We start from the raw sequence: 21,979 nt of genomic DNA on the forward strand, positions 1-21,979 counted from the left end.
TACTCATCCTAAAGCCAGGAAAAGACGCCCTGGAATGTGGCTCATATAGACCCATATCCCTCCTTAACTCGGATTATAAACTCCTGACAAAAATGCTTGCCCGACGCCTCAATAACGTCATTCTAGACCTGATACATCCAGACCAAACCGGATTCATGCCGGGCAAAGCCACAAGAGAAAACCTACGAAGGGTACAGGTAATAACGCAAATCGGAGCGACAGACAAAGCGGACTGGGCCCTGGCTTCATTGGATGCAGCCAAGGCCTTCGATTCCATAGAGTGGCCCTTCCTGCTCCAGGTGCTGAGGAGATTTGGGTTCGGAGACCGTTTTATCCAATGGATCTCCATAATCTACAAAACACCATTGGCAGCGATCTCCGTGAACGGCACCTGTTCTACGTACTTTCCCCTGTATAGAGGGACTAGACAGGGGTGCCCCCTCTCCCCGCTTCTCTTTGCCCTGGCCATGGAACCATTGGCCCTCATGCTCCGTGCAAGCCCTTTATACCACGGGATTCAAATCGGAAATCGGGAGGACCGCGTGGCGTTATACGCGGACGACCTCATGCTATTCATGGCAGACCCGACAACTACCCTGCCTCATGCCATAGATGTTATTAACACATTTGGATCCTTCTCAGGATTACAGATAAATTGGTCAAAATCCGCCTTAATGCTAGTGTCCACACAGAACCCCCTACAATCTATGGACACACTGTGCGGATTACGAGTCTCTAGAGAATTCAAATACCTGGGAGTTCAGATCACCAATACAACTACTAGAGTCCTTGATCTGAATATCTATCCATTAATAGACCTATATAGATCCAAATTTAGAGTATGGGGATCACTACCCCTGTCGGTCGCAGGCCGTATTAATTTGATCAAAATGATAGTCTTACCGAAGTGTCTATACGTCATGCAGCACATCTCCGTTCCAATCCCGACTAGATTTTTCCGAATGATGAACTCCCTCATGACCTCCTTCATATGGGGCAATTCTCGCCCAAAACTCAAGCTCTCCACGCTGCAGAGACCGAAAGACGAAGCCGGGTCGGCACTCCCAGACTTATCACTATATTACCTAGCCGGCCAATTGATACACCTAAAATGTTGGCTGAAAAACGGTCCACTGCCCAATTCAGAGGCCCATCTGGCACAGATTCTGAACACTTCTAGTCTCTGGCCGCTGCTGGAGCTCCCCGCCACGGTGAGGGGCAAAATACTGCCTATTCACAGACTGGCTATGCGGGTCTGGCGCCAGGCGAGGGAGGCGAGTGGATTCTCGGATATAGCCGCAGACATGCCGCTGTGGAGGAACCCTGGGCTGGGGGAGCTGCGGTTGCTAACTGACCTAGAGGTATGGGAACAGCATTGTATAGCTCATCTAGGAGACCTATACAACTAATATCCTGCTATCCTTTGAGCAACTCCAGGCCCAATACCAAATACCTAGATCTCACTTTTACAAATACCTACAGATCCGGCATGCGCTCCAGACCCAATTTCCGCCCACGAGTAGCACCATATCCCATTACCCACTAATTGGAATATTAAGATCACAAGGGCCACGCGGACTTATCTCGACATTATATTCCCATCTAACAATTTCAAAAGCCACAGGGGAAATCCCTCCCGCTTTGATTAAGTGGAAGTCCCTGATCCCAACGTTGACGGAAGAGACGTTCCAAGAGGTACTGGAGTCACCGATGTCCGTCTCCCCCTCAGCAAATAATAAGCTGACTCAGCTCTATATAGTCCATCAATGTTACCTCACCCCGGCGAGACTACATAAAATGGGCAGGCTGCCATCCACATGTTGTATTAGATGCACCTGCACATATGCTGATTTTTGGCACATGATTTGGGACTGCCCGCGGATCCGATCATATTGGGACGAAGTCATAGATCTGTTATCCACGATTCTTGAAATCCCAATCTCTGCCACTCCAGAAATTTGCCTTTTCGGTATCCTCGACGAGGAGCAGTGGCAACATTATCACAGAGTATTCCTAAAGGAGGTACTATTCATGGCCAGAAAGGTCATCGCGATGAGATGGATGGACCAGAGGGGCCCGACTGTGGCAATGTGGAAGAAAACCACAAACTCAATTATACCCTACAACAATATAGTATACAAAGCCCGCAAATGCCCGGATAAATTTCAAAAGGTGTGGGGCCAGTGGTGTGATTCCTCGCTGACCTTGTTTCCCCCGCAGCCGCTCACGTCAGCAATATCAGCGCTACAAAGGCGATAATAAAAACTGTCGAGGAACAGTGGTGAGATGGGGGGGGGGGACCCGGCCTCGCGCACGGTCAGCCACCTGGAATATCACTTTACGCTTCCCTTCTCCCTTAAAATAAATAAAACACCTTGGGGGCCCTGGCCACATACTGTGACACGCCCAATTGATTGGCACATCTTGATGCAAGTGCATACTTATGGGCTTAAGACAAGTGAGCCAATAGACAGATGCTTTTGAAAGGGGCTCTAGCACGGGTATACCTCTTTCCATGAACCCCCCATTACCTTCACTTTTCCCTACCTTCCTATCCCTCCTACAACACGGTACTATACTACATGCCTACCGCCTCCCCCTCTGCTCAGGGTCGGGAAAACTCACCAAATATGACGTAAACCGCAATGTACAAGCCAGATTGGCTTATATTACATGCAAGTCTATGTACTGCACAGTGTTTCTGTTCTTTTTTCTTTCTGTATTCGATATGTTATTAACTTGTCAATAAAACGAGTTTAAAAAAAAAAAAAAAAAAAAATAGACTACGAAATACTTGTAGCATTTGTGCCAGGCACAGAATCTAAATTTCAGAAAATGCACTGGTGAAGGGCTAAGCTTGGACCAAAGTGTAGAAGTAGTAATACTAGCCACTGGCCATGCATTGTAACTTGTGTAGGGAGGGGAGGTGGTAAACCATGACCATAATTGGGGGAACCAGCCATCTACCACCAGCTTTAGAAATACCATTACCAATCATTGTAATCCTGACTGACATACATTCATGGCCTACCCAAACAAGTTAAGATGTGTGATCTGCAGGGTCTGATCCCAAAATCAGCAAGGCCATAGATGCCCAGATCACCAAGAAGAGGCCATATAAGCATTGCAGGATGAGCCCTTTAAAGACTACAGCATCTCCCTAAACACTTTATTCCCCCTATGCATCTAACATGACTGGTCTTCAGCTTTGGAACAGACCAATGTGCCTCCATAGCAACAGACTACAAACCCATCTGTTCTCTTGAGGGGGGGGGGGGGGGGGTTGCACAAAGTTGGAGTAAAACTGTGGGATCAGACTACACACAGTTGTGGCTTCAGTTACTATGGTGACTGATCTGCATAGAAGCTGTAGACACAATGGTAGCAAATTAGTTGTACAAGTGGACATGAAGTTTCATCTGTAGCACAAGCTTCTGCAGCTCAGTCAGTGCAGCGCTTGGATCACGCAGTGTATTCAGAATGAACATGTAACTGATGTGAGACTTGCAAGACTCCTGCAGCACATATTACAGATGAGCATTGGAAGAAGCAGCATGTCAGGAGTGTGAACATTTTGCGCTTACTTTTGAGAAGTCTCCAATAAGATCCCTTTGGCCACTGTCAAATATACTTTCAATCGTTTCAGGGAAAGATTTGGACTGCATTAAACATGTACCCTGTAAGAGAGAGTCAGGCAATATAGGTCATCTGCAGGAGGCAGTCAATAAACCTTCATCTTCTAGATACTCACCTTCTCAGGCTCATGAACCTCAGTCACTTCAAACATGCTGCGTCGTCGCTTGACCTTCTCTGGCATGTCTTCATGGGAAGTTTCGGACCTCTTTGTAGCATGTCTGCCCACTGGAGTAATGGAGGGGGAACCAGCCTCATGACACTAGAGGAGTTAAGGCCATACAACTTAAGATCTTTTACCATGATCTGAATATAGAGAAAAGAGATGAGCAGCTACTTACAAACTCAGGACGGTTCAAAACCAAGGGAGCAGTCCAGAGACTGGCAACACCGCAAGGAATTTCAGCATCAGTCTGGGAGGAAAAGAAATCAGGGTGAAATACCAGCTGCAAGTCTGTTCATACCAGTCAAAAAAAAAGTTGGCCTGTGGATAGGCATGATTCCCTTTCTAGTAATGTCAGATATTGCAGCTTAGCTTCAATAGTGAATGGGGCCAAGTTGCGATACCCAACAACTATTGGACAGGTGTGCTTATAGGTTTTCAGGAGGCAACCAACCATGTTTTATAGTCCTGTACAGTTTGGTTTTTTTTTACATTTATCAGGCTGCTCTATTGCTATAGTCAGAGAGTGACCCTACATGAGAATCATGTATACAGTCCCCTATGCCAACTGGAGAACAAAGAAATAGAATGTATCTCCTAGTCAGACTTTAGGCTGGGGAAAGACTGTTCTTTGAAGGCTAGCAGAAACTGACCTAGATTACCAGTCTGCAAATATCATCCAGCAGAAGTCTAACAATATCAAACAGGTGAAATATATTTAGTGGATTGTTTCATATAGCTATAACACATCTAATGTTATGTTTAAATCTAATAGCCAATACAAGACGCAAGAAGAGCGTCTCAATACAGCACACCTTCTTGGATCTGCACATCATAGAATAAAATTGAAACAGTCTCATCAATCTGACAGGATTTAGATGTACCAAGAGATTCATAATTCCACATGACAACTAGATTGTATATTAAAGCAATGTGCAACCAGATGACCGGTGAGTCTATGCAGTTATTGGGCTATATATAAAAAAAAAAATTAGCTACTCTAGTATGCCTTAACAGCTTGTATACCATGACAAGGACACTGTAAAGAGACCCTGTTGATATTCCTATGATATGGGCAAGAATGAATCAAAAATGTGGATTCGGATTGTGTTCAGTGGGTCAAGTTGGCATCTAAATGCTTCTCGCCTTGCAGATGCAAGGCACGCTCATCAGGGGACAAGAGGGTCTATATCAAGGAAGAGCTGGAAAAAAAAAACTAAAGTTCAATTCCCAGTGGCGCAATACTACAATGTCAATATGCAAGAGAAGATTAAAGCATAATTGTGCGAAAGGATTTATTCTAATCAAATAGCCATTTCACCCATTTGATAGTTAGAGGGAATCTGTTAGCACCATTGTGCTACACTGAAGGCTGCATAAAATGGTGACAGGCACAATGATTGAAGCGGTGTATGCTGCTACTGATTAAAATGCAAGTTTCTGTCAAAGGACTATAGATAGTCTGATAAATATGAGCTGGAGGCTAGCCATGCCAAACCCACCCTCCAGTCCAGCTGCATTCTCCATATCCCACACGGAGTGCTCGGCTGTATAACAACCCTGGATGCAGAGAACCACCAGCCACCCGCTTGTTCTCTGAATCCTCTGGAGCGCAAGGCGATCACTCAACATTTGAGTTATCTTGCGATGTAAATGACAACGATCATTGCTCAAAAGACATTTTTTGAGCGATAATCCTTGTGTGTACATGGACCTTAAAGGTAAAGTATAACATTTCCATTAATACCCAATAAATTGGCTTTCAACAGTTACTGCTTTAGGCCACATGCTATAACCTTGTATTAGCCATGTACTACTTGCTAATCCAACAAGACCCCTACCTCCTGATCATCTCCATCCAACATGTCCAGGAAGCCATCATCACTGCTCTCTGTTGTAGTGGATGTGCAAGACGACTTCCTCACCAAGGCCAGATCACAGCCTCTGGATTCAGAGATCTTCCCAGGAGAAGACAACTAGGAGAGAAAAAAAAAAAAGAAAGTTATAAGAGGCCACGTTGCACAACCCAACGCAGTTTCATCATAAAGTTGGCTTTGCAGAAGCAGCAATGCTTGTAACGTACTATGCAAGCTGGAGCGGATTTCTGTCGTTGTACAAACACTTCTTTGCCTTCTCCATGGCACTGTGGTTGTGTGAAGCTTCTGAAACTTGGTCTGGGTGGGATTTTGAATTGAAAGGGTTCCTAAAAGTGGAGAAAAAAAAAAAAAGTGTAATTGCACCAAATACTCTCATTATAGAAGCTGCAGGCTAGATGCACTTGTCAAGCCAAGTCTTAAGGTCCCTTTTCATGGAGGACTGTCAGGCACATAAACACCCACCTCATGGACTGCTGCCCCACAATTGCTCCTGCGCTTACACAGAAGTAATAGTTGTTCAAGTGAACGAAGGTGGAGTGGGCCATGAAGAGAGAAGCTGCCCCACTGCAAGCCAATGATGCTCGCTCCTGTGCAACAGCATGGGAGAGAGTACATTCAGGGATGTGTTGTTCAGTTTGCGAGACATTCGTTCCATGTAAACGGGGCTTTTTTTTTTTAATTTTCAGTTTTCATTCAAGTGTAAGAGCTAGAAGAATAGAGCTTTGAACTTTTTTCAGTGAAGGCAGTACCTCCTGTTTAAGCAAGATTAGGTGAGAATTGCTTTTCAGCCTCTGGATGTGAACAAGGATGTTGCCACTTACCAACAATAAGTACAGAAACAAGTTCTATGACAACTTTATTGAACTTTTTTATAATACAAAGCTACAGATACAGTACAGTGAGCTGTGTTACTTACATTTTCCTTGTTCTCATCACCATGAGCAAATACTTCACAATCCAGGGAATGCAAGAGATTTCTCTTAAAGGCAGGGCTAGAACCGAGGAATTTTTGCTGGAGGGAAAAAAAAAGCCTCAGAAATCAAGTGATACATGATAATGCAGCATTTTTCAGAACATAGAGTGAGAATTTTACCATGTTACAAGACCATAAAATAGCCAACATTTCCATGCAATAAAGTTCTTACCGGCAAGGATCGTCTCCTGCCCAGGGGCAACTTTGTACTGAAATAAGTTTAAGATTACATGGTTAAAACAAAATATAGAACATGTCATGCTAGAAGCATACGCTGCAACATACACACTTTTTTGGAGGAATTCCCCCAGCAGAACTGACTGTAATATGCTTAGAACAGGGCCAGAGGGAGCGGAGTGTGACAGGGAATCTTAGTTGATTCTATTCATTTGGTTGTTAGCAAGGAGCAGCTGACTAAAGTATGATGGCAGGATTAGTCTAAGCAGGATTTGCATGTAGTTTTATCATGGACAAGTCTATACAAGAGCAACACTCATTTAATTGGGGACAGAGGGAATTCTGGGTATAGACTGCTGCCACAAGGAGGCTGATAAATGGGTATAGCGAAAAAGTTACTGTACAGGCACCAAGCTCAGTTTTAGCTTTGACAGGAAACAGATCTGTCAATATCTTTTAAGTTGGGGTGTCTTCCCACCCCCAGTCAAGGGAACAGCACTAAGAAAGTTAGTCTTGCTCATAAACAGCCAGACCATTTAAAACAGGCCAATTTGTGCTGCCCAGCTATCCACCAAGGTGGCATGGTCTACGTTACCTTATCCCACCTGTGAGCATGGCATTGCAAAGCTACAGAAGCTTGGCTCCACCATGAAGACTGAAAGAAAGCTCCTCTTGGCTACAAGACAGTCAAGTTTGACTTCTTCCTGTGCCCCCCTACCCCAAAGTCCTCCACCCCTGTTCTACCCCTTCATTTTCTTAGCCTTTAATACACTCTTCCACCTCACTCAGTGGGTACTACCATCCCATCTACATCTTTATGCACCCTGCCAAGCAGCTATTCATGGCAACAGTGGCCCTAGGCTTCCACCTTCACAACATCCTTCAGTTGGCAGCACCGCTTTATAGGGTACTCCCTTTCAGCTCCCCAGCCCCTCTATTGCTAGAGGCCGCAACCTCCAGTATCTGAGAAGTCAGAAAAGTTATGTTCCCAGCCTGCCTACTACTCCTGGTGGCAGGATTTTAATTTAGCCCCTAGTGTGGCCTCTACTGCTGTAAGCCAAGTTAGCACGGCCCCACTATCAGTTCTCTGCAGATTCTTCCTTTAGACTTCACCTTCTGTACTTACTCATTGCATTGTGGGGAGGAAACAGCATATTTCAGCTCTCCAGTGACTATACACTAGGCCTCATCATATAGGGCTAGTGCTCCAAGAACTCTCCCAACATTGTGCTATAACATGTACCAGTCTGGTGTCCACAGTATCCTTCATACAGGACAACTGTAGCATGTAAAAAGGCCAAAAGCATCAAACTTACTTTGTACTTTGTCCAGAATCAAACAGCGCCTTTTCAAATCTGAAACCGGAGAGAACCAGCATTAAAGGAGATGTCTCGAGGAAGCAGTGATTTTTTTTTTTTGCCCAGTCCCCCTAATTAAACATACATTACTAATTACCCCTGTAAATGACTTTCCTAGCTGGTTTGTACTTACCGTTCCAGCAACTTATAAAAGTTTCCCCAAGATGGCCGCCGGCTCTTTCCCCGTCGCTCGCTGCAGCCCGACGTGCGCGCTCCCGAGACGCTGCCAGCTGTGTCTCCATGGCAACCGGACGCCCTGCAGCCGCCGACCAGTCACCCACCGCCAGGCAGCAGGTAACCGGCGCTAGCCCCCGGCTCCCCAGCGCTACGCTCCCGGCTCCCCAGCGCTAGACCCTCAGCCCAGGTGAAGGCCCCGGAGCCCAGCGCTGGGCTCCGGGGCCTTCACCTGTCAGTGAACATCACCCCCGACCCATCACTTACCCCCCTGGCCCAGCGCTAGTTCCCCCGGCCTAGCGACAGCCCCCCCCATCGCAGCGGCAGCCCCCCCCCCGGCCCATCACTTACCTGGACGGCAGGACAGCTGGGCGGCTTCTCCGGACAGCTGGGCGGCTCTGCACCTTCCTCTAACAGAGGAAGGTACAGAATGGCCGCTCCAGCGCGCTCCCAAGCAGTGACAGCTCATCTGCGCATGCGCAGAAGAGCTGTAGCGGGGAGCACACTGAAGCGGCTCGTGCTGAAAGGAGAAGACCGGACTGCGCAAGCGCGTCTAAAAAAGCAAGCTGCCAGCGAATTTAGACGGCACCATGGAGACGAGGACGCTAGCAACGGAGCAGGTAAGTGGAATAACTTCTGTATGGCTCATATTTAATGCACGATGTATATTACAAAGTGCATTAATATGGCCATACGGAAGTGTATAACCCCACTTGGTTTCGCGAGACAACCCCTTTAAGATCCAAATACACAAACGCTGTCCAAAACCAGTTTCAGTGGGACAAGACGACCAAGATCCCCTCCAAGCACAGATCTCAGATTAAAAAAAAAGTGCACAAGAGCGTACTGAAGCCACATGCCACGGATTTTAAAAAGGCAATTATAGTATTTTTAACCTGGAACAGTTTTTAAAGGTGGGGGTAAGAGAACGGATTCTAGAAACTTACGTCTCTTCCAGGTCCTTTAAGTTCATTGCACTGGGTGATTCAAGACCAAGACCTAAAAAGACAAAGGAGGGTCATCCAGTTATCAATATGGTTGCCCAAGTAGATACCATGCATCAGTCTGCAATTTAGCAACAGCTGCTGCAAAGTTAGCCATATTGGTATACAAACTACTTTTCTTCCTCCACACTGGTGAGAAGTGTCACACAAGTTGTGTATTGTGAGATGCACCCTACTGACATTAGCGATGTTTTCCTGAATCGCACCACAATGCAGGAAATAAGTTGCATGTTCTATCTAGCTGAGAGATCTTGCCTCACAGAGCCATTGCTTTCAATGGGACAGCAGTGCTAGCACCATTGAAATCAATGGGAGAACTTTGCAATCCTCTGATTCCCATACACCCCCCCCCCCCCACAGTGACGTGAAGCAGTTTTCACATGAACGCCTCACATCCACAGGGTTTTCACATGGTGGGGAGAAGGATATTGGGCCATGAATTAGATATCGCACTCAGTGTGAAGGAACCCTTATAGAATTCCAGGATATATATGATAAGAGTTGTGATTACTTGTACTCTTACAGGATAGTTTTGCAGCAATGCATGCAATTAGTTTACTGCATTCCATCTTATTAGTCTGCTGACCTAACATCTGACAGTATGTTTACACGTAGCAAGAAATTGTTCACACGAGCAGTTTAAACAGGGAAACAAACAAAAGTGTATAGGATCGTTCAGTCCACTGTACCAACTGAATGATCGGTGTTTAAACAAGCCAGCAAGGATTTTTAGGCTTGCATAAATGAACGATAAGCATTTTATCAGTTATTTGCTGTTTATACTGATCGATTGCACAAATTTGAAGGCTCCAGCAGTTTTTGAACTATAATCAGTGTAAGAGGGCCTGTACCCACCCAACCCTTATCTACAGTCACCAGAAGTAGATTTCAAAAGGTACATATCCCTAGTCAGCAGCTTATCGTGTGTAATAAGGAACAGCTGTCACATCTAAGGATCTGAGCGATCGTGCAGTTGTTTAAATGACCGGTTTGTGTAAAAGGGCTTAAGAATAAGTGGTAATGAGAGTTGTCCCCATCTCAGGGCCAGCAGCCCAACCAACAAGTATCAGCTTCCAATCAGGCACAAGCAGTTATTTATGTGAATGTCTGCCATGTAATAATGCATTTTCCCTGTTAGATTAGCATTTTAATGAGTGACATTCTAGGAGCTCGTTCAATGCCCATCTTGACCAAAACCCCAATAATCTTCTATACACAGAGGCCAGCAGCATGGAAACAGCAAAGGGGACTGTTCTATGCAGTTTACGCAAGTCCTATAAAAAAGGCCAGGGTGCTCCGTTATAGAGATAGATTTGGGTCCAACCTCCTGCAATCTGCATCTATGGCATAGGCCATTGTCAGCTTGTGCTTTCAAGGATTACCTGGGGGCAAGAACCTTTTAAGTCATAGAATAAGTTCACTATTCTTACCAGCATCCATGGACTCTGAGGAATCTGTTCTTTGCATGGAATAGCTGTCCTGTAGTATCCTTTTTGGGGTCTCACATTGACTAAAGATAAAATGTAGTAGTTAGACCACATGTATTTACAGGTTAAATAGTCACAGGTGGAAAACTACTGTTAGTTTTTTTTTTTTTTTAAGTCTGAAATCTATACATTCAGCATAAAAGCACCCAAAACCCAAGTCAGGCCAAGTCAACACCCATGATGGGGCTTTCCGGCACAGTTTCAGAGTAGAAGGGAAAAAAAAATTAAAGCAAAAAGAAAAAAAAGCACAGAAGTAAACGGACAATACGTTTTTTTGAAAAGCTATTTGGAAGCATTGAGATGAAAAAAATGGAAGTGTTCCATTTTCTGTTACAAAAACGGAAACAGCTGTGCCGGAAAGCCCTGGTCCATGTGTGAATGGGCCCTTATCAGAGCAAACTGTAGAAAGATGATAGTTCAGTTTACACACCACCGAAGAATTATTGTGTTCTTCCCATTCGTCGTTCAGTTTTAGCCAGCGCCCAAAAAAAAAAAGAAAAAAAGGCCCTGCCGGCTTCTGCAGTTTTAAACACCAACCGTTCATTGTTTCACATTCCTATATGAAATGCTGAACAATTAGTGCAAGAAAACTGCAAGATTCTCAACAAGAAGCATGCGGTCTAAACACGCTGCCCAAGCGCAGACTAGCTGGTGACGTCACCAGTTGGCTCGCTTGGGCAAATGAGTTGTGCAATTCTCAGCCTGTGTAAAAGGTACATTAGAGCGTCGCCTACAGACTAATAGGCTTCTAGGATTGGTCCTATTGAGTCTGGGGAAGGGCTTTACACCTACCTGTGCCCCTGTTCCCATATAGTCAACCCAGGAAGTCAAAATTCCATCTATCAGTCCGAGTCTTCAGAGAGCGCACATGCCCAGAGAGAACGATAGAGCGTGTGCGCAGACTGAATGAAAAGAGTCACTGATAGATGTACGGTCACCTTGGGTAGTCGATGCTCCAAGAGCAATGATCTGGGCAAGTATAAAACTACAGCCCCCCAGACTCAGTAGGACCCATCATATAAGCACTACATCTTAGTTTATGGTGCTTATAGAAGGTGTCTGCTATTTAAAGGGAACCTGTCATATACTGTACCTTATCCAGTTATGATCAGATTGTGGTGCTAATATAACCTATTTGACGGTATGAATTAAAGCTGCCGTGGAAACAGTTAATCCTGTGCTTATAGAATCATTGATACCCCCTTAGGCTTAATGCACATGGCCAGGTCAGAGGCCGCATGAGAGATCCAACCCTGAGAGCGGCCAGGGACCCGTGTGCCTGTACGGATCTGTATTGCGGATATGCTGGCCAGTACACGTGCAGTACAGATTATGCCGCGTGGTCGCTGAGCGATGTCGCAGATTCCACAGCCGACACCGGAAGCCGCCCGCGTAGAAATTGAACAGGCTGCGGTTTTCCCTCCACGAGCAGAAAGTCACAACTGATTTCTGCTCATGGATAAGCAAATTTTTAATAGCGTGTTTATGGGCAGTATTTGCAGCGGAATCCAGAGATGGACGTCAGCTCCAGGTTCTGCAATACAAATATGCCCATGTGCATTGGGGCTTAAAGGGGTTCTGACATTATGCTTTAACAGCCATTGTTCCCTGGTCTGCCTAATGGACACAGGGAACCCACGATTAATGGCTGTTAAAGCATAAAAACTAACACTTACATTGTGTTCCATTGTTGTGCTGCAGGGTCATCTCCCAGCAGGCAGTCTTCCTCCGATGAGCGAGATTGCACGCAGGCGCAGAAGACAGGTGCCCTCTAACAGGAGTCAGCACAGGCCGCCTCTCCACTGCGCATGCGCAGAACTCGGGAGTTCATCTAGGACGGACGGGCCGCCCACAGCAAGCACTGCTTGTGACATGCTTGCTGTGGGCAGCCCGTCCGTTCACCTCGGAAGTGGCTGACGTACGGAGTAGAGCAGGAAGCGGTCATTTTGACCGCTCCTGCTCTGCTTCAAGAAGCCACAGAAGAGGATGCCGGATAGAGGGGACATGCCTGGCGATCGGTCCTGGTCAGGCAAGGTAAGTAAAAGTTTTTCTTTTTCATGTCAGAACCCCTTTAACGTGTTTGGACAGAAATGTATACAAACGTGACTGATAGTTATTCAATGCAAACAGGCAGCAATGGAACGATGAGCAGACAAGTTGTTTGCGTATCATTCATTTCATGTAGAAATGAAAGTCATTGCTGGCTCATTTGCTAATTGGTTTAACTAGTGTTGATCAGTCCTTCCCATTCACTTATACAGCGAATGTGAGCGACTGAACAATTCTACCAGCGATTGATCTGCCTGTATAAATAGGCTGCACAAGCGAGCCCCGACATCATTCGCTCAAACGATAAATTGTTCCATCTAGAAGGGCCCTTATGCAGAGTATGCATACAGCGCAGAATCACGAGTGACAGATGGCTCCACAACCAGATCCATGCAGCCATGCTGAGGCAAAAGTTATACTACAGAGAAAGGGTCACATTGCTGCAAGTCACCTCCCAAGGCCTTTTAGCTTGTTCATGTTGAGAGACAGGTGGGTGACTGGAGACAAGGCCGAGGCAGTAGCTGCTTCACAGGAGAATAAGGCCTTCACCACAGGTAACCCAGAGAGGCGGCTGCTTCCCTTAACGTCAGTTGGGGCCGAGCGGTACATGTCCATCTTTGCAAAGAACCCTGCGGCCGGGCACAGCAACTGCAAAACAAAGTATCAGCAGGGTCAGTTTAAACAGAGCTAAATGATAAATCTTATGGAGCAAACACACGTGGTCGGTTAGAACCGAAAGGTAAATATTGAGTTTCACCACTACATAAACCAGTATTTTTACCGTGCGGTCAGTCACAGCGGAAGAGACAAATGATATGGAAACATATCGTACCTGCACTGGCGCTCACTGTAACCTGTGTGTTATCCCTTCTATGCAAGCCTCAACCAGCACCCTCACGGCCGGACATGCGATGACTCTACCGAGCTCGGCCCGCAGCTCCCCTCTTAACCCTCACCGACCACCATCTCCACCGCCCAGCCCGCCTTGGATTTGGCGCCATCAACGTGTGACCAATCAGAGCTCTGAGCGACAACGAGGCCAGCCAATCAAACGCTCGAGCGAAGGACACCCCCGTATGCATATTAACACATTCTGCCGCAGTTCTACAGCGCGGCCGATTCAGCCAATCAGCTGGCTGGAATCGGCACCACGTGACACAGCGGCGTGCCCGCGCATTGCCGTGCACGATGAGCTGTGCCCGCGCGTCACGTGGGCTGTGACGTCACCGTGCCTTGCATTTGCCCGCGGATTTTGAACAGTATTGATCTACGGAGGAAGCAAGCTGATGGTTGGAGCCTTTTCCCCAATTTACAAGATGGGAGAGTAAGATTTGTGCGCTACGTGTGGTGAGTACCCACCTGAGATTTGTGCGCTGTGCGCTACGCTGTGCGCTACGTGTGGAGACGCGGTTACCTGAGATTAATGCGCCGTGCGCTACGTGTGGAGACGCGGTTACCTGAGATTTGTGCGCTGTGCGCTACGTGTGGAGACGCGGTTACCTGAGATTTGTGCGCCGTGCGCTACGCTGTGCGCTACGTGTGGAGACGCGGTTACCTGAGATTTGTGCGCCGTGCGCTACGCTGTGCGCTACGTGTGGAGACGCGGTTACCTGAGATTTGTGCGCTGTGCGTGTGGAGACGCGGTCACCTGAGATTTGTGCGCTACGTGTGGAGACGCGGTTACCTGAGATTTGTGCGCCGTGCGCTACGCTGTGCGCTACGTGTGGAGACGCGGTTACCTGAGATTAATGCGCCGTGCGCTACGCTGTGCGCTTCGTGTGGAGACGCGGTTACCTGAGATTAATGCGCTGTGCGCTACGCTGTGCGCTACGTGTGGAGACGCGGTCACCTGAGATTTGTGCGCCGTGTGCTGCGCTGTGCGCTACGTGTGGAGACGCGGTTACCTGAGATTTGTGCGCTGTGCGCTACGCTGTGCGCTACGTGTGGAGACGCGGTTACCTGAGATTTGTGCGCTATGTGTGGAGACGCGGTTACCTGAGATTTGTGCGCCGTGCGCTACGCTGTGCGCTACGTGTGGAGACGCGGTTACCTGAGATTAATGCGCCGTGCGCTACGTGTGGAGACGCGGTCACCTGAGATTTGTGCGCTGTGCGCTACGTGTGGAGACGCGGTCACCTGAGATTTGTGCGCCGTGCGCTACGCTGTGCGCTATGTGTGGAGACGCGGTCACCTGAGATTTGTGCGCCGTGCGCTACGCTGTGCGCTACGTGTGGAGACGCGGTTACCTGAGATTTGTGCGCCGCGCGCTACGTGTGGAGACGCGGTTACCTGAGATTTGTGCGCTGTGCGCTACGCTGTGCGCTATGTGTGGAGACGCGGTCACCTGAGATTTGTGCGCCGTGTGCTGCGCTGTGCGCTACGTGTGGAGACGCGGTTACCTGAGATTTGTGCGCTGTGCGCTACGCTGTGCGCTACGTGTGGAGACGCGGTTACCTGAGATTTGTGCGCTATGTGTGGAGACGCGGTTACCTGAGATTTGTGCGCCGTGCGCTACGCTGTGCGCTACGTGTGGAGACGCGGTTACCTGAGATTAATGCGCCGTGCGCTACGTGTGGAGACGCGGTCACCTGAGATTTGTGCGCTGTGCGCTACGCTGTGCGCTACGTGTGGAGACGCGGTCACCTGAGATTTGTGCGCCGTGTGCTGCGCTGTGCGCTACGTGTGGAGACGCGGTTACCTGAGATTTGTGCGCCGTGCGCTACGCTGTGCGCTACGTGTGGAGACGCGGTTACCTGAGATTAATGCGCCGTGCGCTACGTGTGGAGACGCGGTCACCTGAGATTTGTGCGCTGTGCGCTACGTGTGGAGACGCGGTCACCTGAGATTTGTGCGCCGTGCGCTACGCTGTGCGCTATGTGTGGAGACGCGGTCACCTGAGATTTGTGCGCCGTGCGCTACGCTGTGCGCTACGTGTGGAGACGCGGTTACCTGAGATTTGTGCGCCGCGCGCTACGTGTGGAGACGCGGTTACCTGAGATTTGTGCGCTGTGCGCTACGCTGTGCGCTATGTGTGGAGACGCGGTCACCTGAGATTTGTGCGCCGTGCGCTACGCTGTGCGCTACGTGTGGAGACGCGGTTACCTGAGATTTGTGCGCCGCGCGCTACGTGTGGAGACGCGGTTACCTGAGATTTGTGCGCTGTGCGCTACGCTGTGCGCTATGTGTGGAGACGCGGTCACCTGAGATTTGTGCGCTGTGCGCTACGCTGTGCGCTACGTGTGGAGACGCGGTTACCTGAGATTAATGCGCCGTGCGCTACGTGTGGAGACGCGGTTACCTGAGATTTGTGCGCTGTGCGCTACGTGTGGAGACGCGGTTACCTGAGATTTGTGCGCCGTGCGCTACGCTGTGCGCTACGTGTGGAGACGCGGTTACCTGAGATTTGTGCGCCGTGCGCTACGCTGTGCGCTACGTGTGGAGACGCGGTTACCTGAGATTTGTGCGCTGTGCGTGTGGAGACGCGGTCACCTGAGATTTGTGCGCTACGTGTGGAGACGCGGTTACCTGAGATTTGTGCGCCGTGCGCTACGCTGTGCGCTACGTGTGGAGACGCGGTTACCTGAGATTAATGCGCCGTGCGCTACGCTGTGCGCTTCGTGTGGAGACGCGGTTACCTGAGATTAATGCGCTGTGCGCTACGCTGTGCGCTACGTGTGGAGACGCGGTCACCTGAGATTTGTGCGCCGTGTGCTGCGCTGTGCGCTACGTGTGGAGACGCGGTTACCTGAGATTTGTGCGCTGTGCGCTACGCTGTGCGCTACGTGTGGAGACGCGGTTACCTGAGATTTGTGCGCTATGTGTGGAGACGCGGTTACCTGAGATTTGTGCGCCGTGCGCTACGCTGTGCGCTACGTGTGGAGACGCGGTTACCTGAGATTAATGCGCCGTGCGCTACGTGTGGAGACGCGGTCACCTGAGATTTGTGCGCTGTGCGCTACGTGTGGAGACGCGGTCACCTGAGATTTGTGCGCCGTGCGCTACGCTGTGCGCTATGTGTGGAGACGCGGTCACCTGAGATTTGTGCGCCGTGCGCTACGCTGTGCGCTACGTGTGGAGACGCGGTTACCTGAGATTTGTGCGCCGCGCGCTACGTGTGGAGACGCGGTTACCTGAGATTTGTGCGCTGTGCGCTACGCTGTGCGCTATGTGTGGAGACGCGGTCACCTGAGATTTGTGCGCCGTGTGCTGCGCTGTGCGCTACGTGTGGAGACGCGGTTACCTGAGATTTGTGCGCTGTGCGCTACGCTGTGCGCTACGTGTGGAGACGCGGTTACCTGAGATTTGTGCGCTATGTGTGGAGACGCGGTTACCTGAGATTTGTGCGCCGTGCGCTACGCTGTGCGCTACGTGTGGAGACGCGGTTACCTGAGATTAATGCGCCGTGCGCTACGTGTGGAGACGCGGTCACCTGAGATTTGTGCGCTGTGCGCTACGCTGTGCGCTACGTGTGGAGACGCGGTCACCTGAGATTTGTGCGCCGTGTGCTGCGCTGTGCGCTACGTGTGGAGACGCGGTTACCTGAGATTTGTGCGCCGTGCGCTACGCTGTGCGCTACGTGTGGAGACGCGGTTACCTGAGATTAATGCGCCGTGCGCTACGTGTGGAGACGCGGTCACCTGAGATTTGTGCGCTGTGCGCTACGTGTGGAGACGCGGTCACCTGAGATTTGTGCGCCGTGCGCTACGCTGTGCGCTATGTGTGGAGACGCGGTCACCTGAGATTTGTGCGCCGTGCGCTACGCTGTGCGCTACGTGTGGAGACGCGGTTACCTGAGATTTGTGCGCCGCGCGCTACGTGTGGAGACGCGGTTACCTGAGATTTGTGCGCTGTGCGCTACGCTGTGCGCTATGTGTGGAGACGCGGTCACCTGAGATTTGTGCGCCGTGCGCTACGCTGTGCGCTATGTGTGGAGACGCGGTTACCTGAGATTTGTGCGCCGTGCGCTACGCTGTGCGCTACGTGTGGAGACGCGGTTACCTGAGATTTGTGCGCTATGTGTGGAGATGCGGTTACCTGAGATTTGTGCGCCGTGCGCTACGCTGTGTGCTATGTGTGGAGACGCGGTTACCTGAGATTTGTGCGCCGTGCGCTATGTGTGGAGACACGGTTACCTGAGATTTGTGCGCCGTGCGCTACGCTGTGCGCTATGTGTGGAGACGCGGTTACCTGAGATTTGTGCGCCGTGCGCTACGCTGTGCGCTACGTGTGGAGACGCGGTTACCTGAGATTTGTGCGCTATGTGTGGAGATGCGGTTACCTGAGATTTGTGCGCCGTGCGCTACGCTGTGTGCTATGTGTGGAGACGCGGTTACCTGAGATTTGTGCGCCGTGCGCTATGTGTGGAGACACGGTTACCTGAGATTTGTGCGCCGTGCGCTACGCTGTGCGCTATGTGTGGAGACGCGGTTACCTGAGATTTGTGCGCCGTGCGCTACGCTGTGCGCTATTTGTGGAGACGCGGTTACCTGAGATTTGTGCGCTGTGCGCTACGCTGTGCGCTACGTGTGGAGACGCGGTTACCTGAGATTTGTGCGCTGTGCGCTACGTGTGGAGACGCGGTCACCTGAGATTTGTGCGCTGTGCGCTACGTGTGGAGACGCGGTCACCTGAGATTTGTGCGCCGTGCGCTACGTGTGGAGACGCGGTCACCTGAGATTTGTGCGCTGTGCGCTACGTGTGGTGAGCACGTCACCTGAGATTTGTGCGCTGTGCGCTACGTGTGGAGACAACACCCAAGATTTGTGCGCTACGTGTGGTGAGTACGTCACCTGAGATTTGCGCGACGCCACCTGGCGCAACCTGTCTTTTTTTGCAGATTTGTGCGCCTTATTGCAAAATTACGTGTGGAGAGGATCCTGACGTTTGGACGCGTTTCGAGAAGAATTTCGCTTTGCTAGGACACCACCTGACATCACTCAGCGAGGTAAGCTGCTGCATCTGCCCAAATTTTCATCGCGTGCATCTGCTCATATGCGCATATTTGGCGCATATTTGCAGGTTTTCGCTTGCATCTGCTGATATGCGCATATTTGCAGGTTTTCGCTTGCATGTGGTGATATGCTCTCCGTTTTCCACAGGACGACTCGTGTGGAGAGGAACCTGACATTTGGCTGCGTTTTGTACAACGTACGGAACCGGAGATGGGCGTTTTAGGTGCTGATCTCACATTTGCCCCCCGCCTTTTGGAGAGGACGACTCTTCTGGAGAGGAATTTCGCTTCGCTAGGACACCACCTGACGTCACTCGGCGAGGTAAGCTGCTGCATCTGCCACATTTTTCATTGCTTGCATCTGCTCATATGTACATGCATGCCTGTATGCGTACATGCATGCATGCCTGTATGCGTACATGCATGCATGTATGCGTGCGTGCATGCATGCCTGTATGCGTACACGCATGCCTGTATGCGTGCATGCATGCCTGTATGCGTACACACATTCATGCCTGTATGCGTGCATTCGTGCCTGTATGCGTGCGTGCGTGCCTGTATGCGTGCGTGCCTGTATGCGTGCGTGCGTGCCTGTATGCGTGCGTGCGTGCCTGTATGCGTGCGTGCGTGCCTGTATGCGTGCGTGCGTGCCTGTATGCGTGCGTGCGTGCCTGTATGCGTACGTGCGTGCCTGTATGCGTACGTGCGTGCCTGTATGCGTACGTGCGTGCCTGTATGCGTACGTGCATGCCTGTATGCGTGCGTGCATGCCTGTGTGCGTACGTGCATGCATGCCTGTATGCGTACGTGCATGCATGCCTGTATGCGTGCGTGCATGCATGTCTGTATGCGTGCGTGCATGCATGCCTGTATGCGTGCGTGCATGCATGCCTGTATGCGTGCGTGCATGCCTGTATGCGTGCGTGCATGCATGCCTGTATGCGTGCGTGCATGCATGCCTGTATGCGTGCGTGCATGCCTGTATGCGTGCGTGCATGCCTGTATGCGTACGTGCATGCCTGTATGCGTGCGTGCATGCCTGTGTGCGTACGTGCATGCATGCCTGTATGCGTACGTGCATGCATGCCTGTATGCGTGCGTGCATGCATGTCTGTATGCGTGCGTGCATGCATGCCTGTATGCGTGCGTGCATGCATGCCTGTATGCGTGCGTGCATGCATGCCTGTATGCGTGCGTGCATGCATGCCTGTATGCGTGCGTGCATGCATGCGTACGTGCGTGCCTGTATGCGTACATGCCTGTGTGCATGCCTGTATGCGTATATGCGTGCATGCCTGTATGCGTGCCTGTATGCGTATATGCGTGCATGCCTGTATGCGTGCCTGTATGCGTACATGTGTGCATGCGTGTGTGCGTGCCTGTGTGCGTGCGTGCGTGCCTGTATGCATGCATGCGTGCGTGTATGTATACGTGCGTGCGTGGATACGTGTATACGTGCATGCCTGTGTGTGTATACATGCGTGCGTGCATGCCTGTATGTATGTATGTCTAATTCTTCTGTCCAGGTTGGGGGAGTAGTGGTCATTGTAAGTGGGTTGAGCGGATCTAGGAATCAGTAATAATGGTGGGATGTGACTGTTAACCTGCTGATTTCTCATTTCCTGCAGATCTGATGTCCTTGAGAACGGGAAGGCTGGCGGACAGTGAAGAGACCCTCGACGTTCAGCAATCTTGAAACCCTTCTTTTTATGAACTGTTTTTTCCCAGGGACTCCCTTTTTTTTTTAATACGTTTAAAAAAAAAAAAAAGAATTATGACGCAGGATCCTGAAAAACTGCGCAATATTTTACTGCAATGCAGTAAACAGAAAAGACCCATAAACACAGCCGCCTTTGGTCTATATCACGGAATGAACCTTGTTGTAACATCCACACTAGCAATAAATTATAAAATCTGAATTGGGTGGAGTCTGTCGTGTTTTGACTATACGTTGCAGTTGGCGGTGTGCCCTGTCCTGCTCCTGATGCAGTTGGCGGTGTGCCCTGTCCTGCTCCTGATGCAGTTGGCGGTGTGCCCTGTCCTGCTCCTGATGCAGTTGGTGGTGTGCCCTGTCCTGCTCCTGATGCAGTTGGTGGTGTGCCCTGTCCTGCTCCTGATGCAATTGGAGGTGTGCCCTGTCCTGTTCCTGATGCAGTTGGCGGTGTCTGTTATGTGGCATGTGTATGACTCCTGTTCTGTGGTGTGGCTCCTCGGATCTGCTAGGGCCCAGTTCTTAAGATCGCTGGGCCGCCCTCTTACTCGGCTGATGTCCCCGCTTAGGTAGGGCCACTGTCATCCCCCCTGTAGCACAGGCTTGGTTGCCTGGATACTGTGTGACTCTCCTGTGTTCCCGGTGTGCGTGTATACTACTAGACTACCACTCCTTTAGTCACGATCGTGTGGGCCCTCTGCTTTATCTGCTCACACGATTGTAACAGTCTGTTCAGAAAGCCACTGACTACTCCTTTCTTTTTGGGCCCAGTGGTGCATACAGACATAACATTAGGGCCACACTGTGTATACTTGTGAACACGAGACAAAACAGGGGTATCCATTTCGGAGGTTCAATCCTCCTTTTGATGTGCAATATAGAAAAAAAAAGGTCTTGAAAAGGACATGTTTTCTAAAAATTAAATATTATTTGGTCTCCTAAATTGCATTCATTCCTAAAAATAAATGTGGGGCCAAAATACTCCTGACCCTCTCAGAGAATACATTAAGGCCTCATGTCCACGGGGAAAATCTGGCCCGCTCCGGATTCTCCATGTAGAATCCGTAACGGGTCCCTCCTGCCCCGCGGACATGAGCGCTGAAAATAACAATAAATCAGAATAAACTCACCTCCCATCCGCTCCGTTTCTTCTCTTCGCCGCGGCACCATCTTCTCTCAGTCGCGGCCGGATCATTTTGCTTTGGCCCGGCGCATGTGCGGGGCACGTCACCGACGTCATCATGCACATCCGCTGAGCTGAAGAAAGAAGATCCGGCCGCGACGAGAGAAGATGACGCCGCAGCGAAGGAAGTATCCGGAGCGTGTGAGAGGTAAGTTAATTCTGATTTATTGTTATTTTCAGCGCTCATGTCCGCGGGGCAGGAGGGACCCGCTGCAGATTCTACATGGAGAATCCGTAGCG

General features: G+C 49.9%; 1 protein-coding gene and 1 long non-coding RNA gene across 3 annotated transcripts in view; one reads left to right on the forward strand and one right to left on the reverse strand.

Moving 5' to 3' along the window:
• Positions 1 to 13,870, reverse strand: part of CDC25A (cell division cycle 25A) — a 29,836-nt gene extending 15,966 nt beyond the window's left edge. Inside the window, exons 1-12 of the mRNA XM_066585672.1 lie at positions 13,728 to 13,870; positions 13,347 to 13,543; positions 10,790 to 10,869; positions 9,303 to 9,354; positions 8,140 to 8,178; positions 6,819 to 6,855; positions 6,590 to 6,685; positions 5,880 to 5,999; positions 5,638 to 5,772; positions 3,975 to 4,046; positions 3,752 to 3,895; positions 3,585 to 3,677 (exon numbers count right to left, since the gene is read on the reverse strand). Coding sequence (XP_066441769.1) covers positions 3,585 to 3,677; positions 3,752 to 3,895; positions 3,975 to 4,046; positions 5,638 to 5,772; positions 5,880 to 5,999; positions 6,590 to 6,685; positions 6,819 to 6,855; positions 8,140 to 8,178; positions 9,303 to 9,354; positions 10,790 to 10,869; positions 13,347 to 13,510 — 1,032 coding nt within the window. The 5' untranslated portion in view covers positions 13,511 to 13,543; positions 13,728 to 13,870. The remainder of the gene's footprint in view (positions 1 to 3,584; positions 3,678 to 3,751; positions 3,896 to 3,974; positions 4,047 to 5,637; positions 5,773 to 5,879; positions 6,000 to 6,589; positions 6,686 to 6,818; positions 6,856 to 8,139; positions 8,179 to 9,302; positions 9,355 to 10,789; positions 10,870 to 13,346; positions 13,544 to 13,727) is intronic.
• Positions 13,871 to 13,979: 109 nt separating this feature from the next.
• Positions 13,980 to 20,764, forward strand: LOC136586685 (uncharacterized). 2 transcript variants are annotated; one of them, XR_010787321.1, is made up of 4 exons: positions 13,980 to 14,242; positions 18,732 to 18,839; positions 18,994 to 19,167; positions 20,474 to 20,764. It is a non-coding gene; the product is annotated as an uncharacterized lncRNA (long non-coding RNA). The 2 variants fall into 2 exon arrangements; XR_010787320.1 differs by lacking the exon at positions 13,980 to 14,242 and having other exon boundaries at positions 18,557 to 18,839.
• Positions 20,765 to 21,979: the final 1,215 nt, after the last annotated feature.

Source organism: Eleutherodactylus coqui, chromosome 12 (assembly GCF_035609145.1).
Source record: "Eleutherodactylus coqui strain aEleCoq1 chromosome 12, aEleCoq1.hap1, whole genome shotgun sequence".
Classification (NCBI taxonomy): Eukaryota; Metazoa; Chordata; class Amphibia; order Anura; family Eleutherodactylidae; genus Eleutherodactylus; species Eleutherodactylus coqui.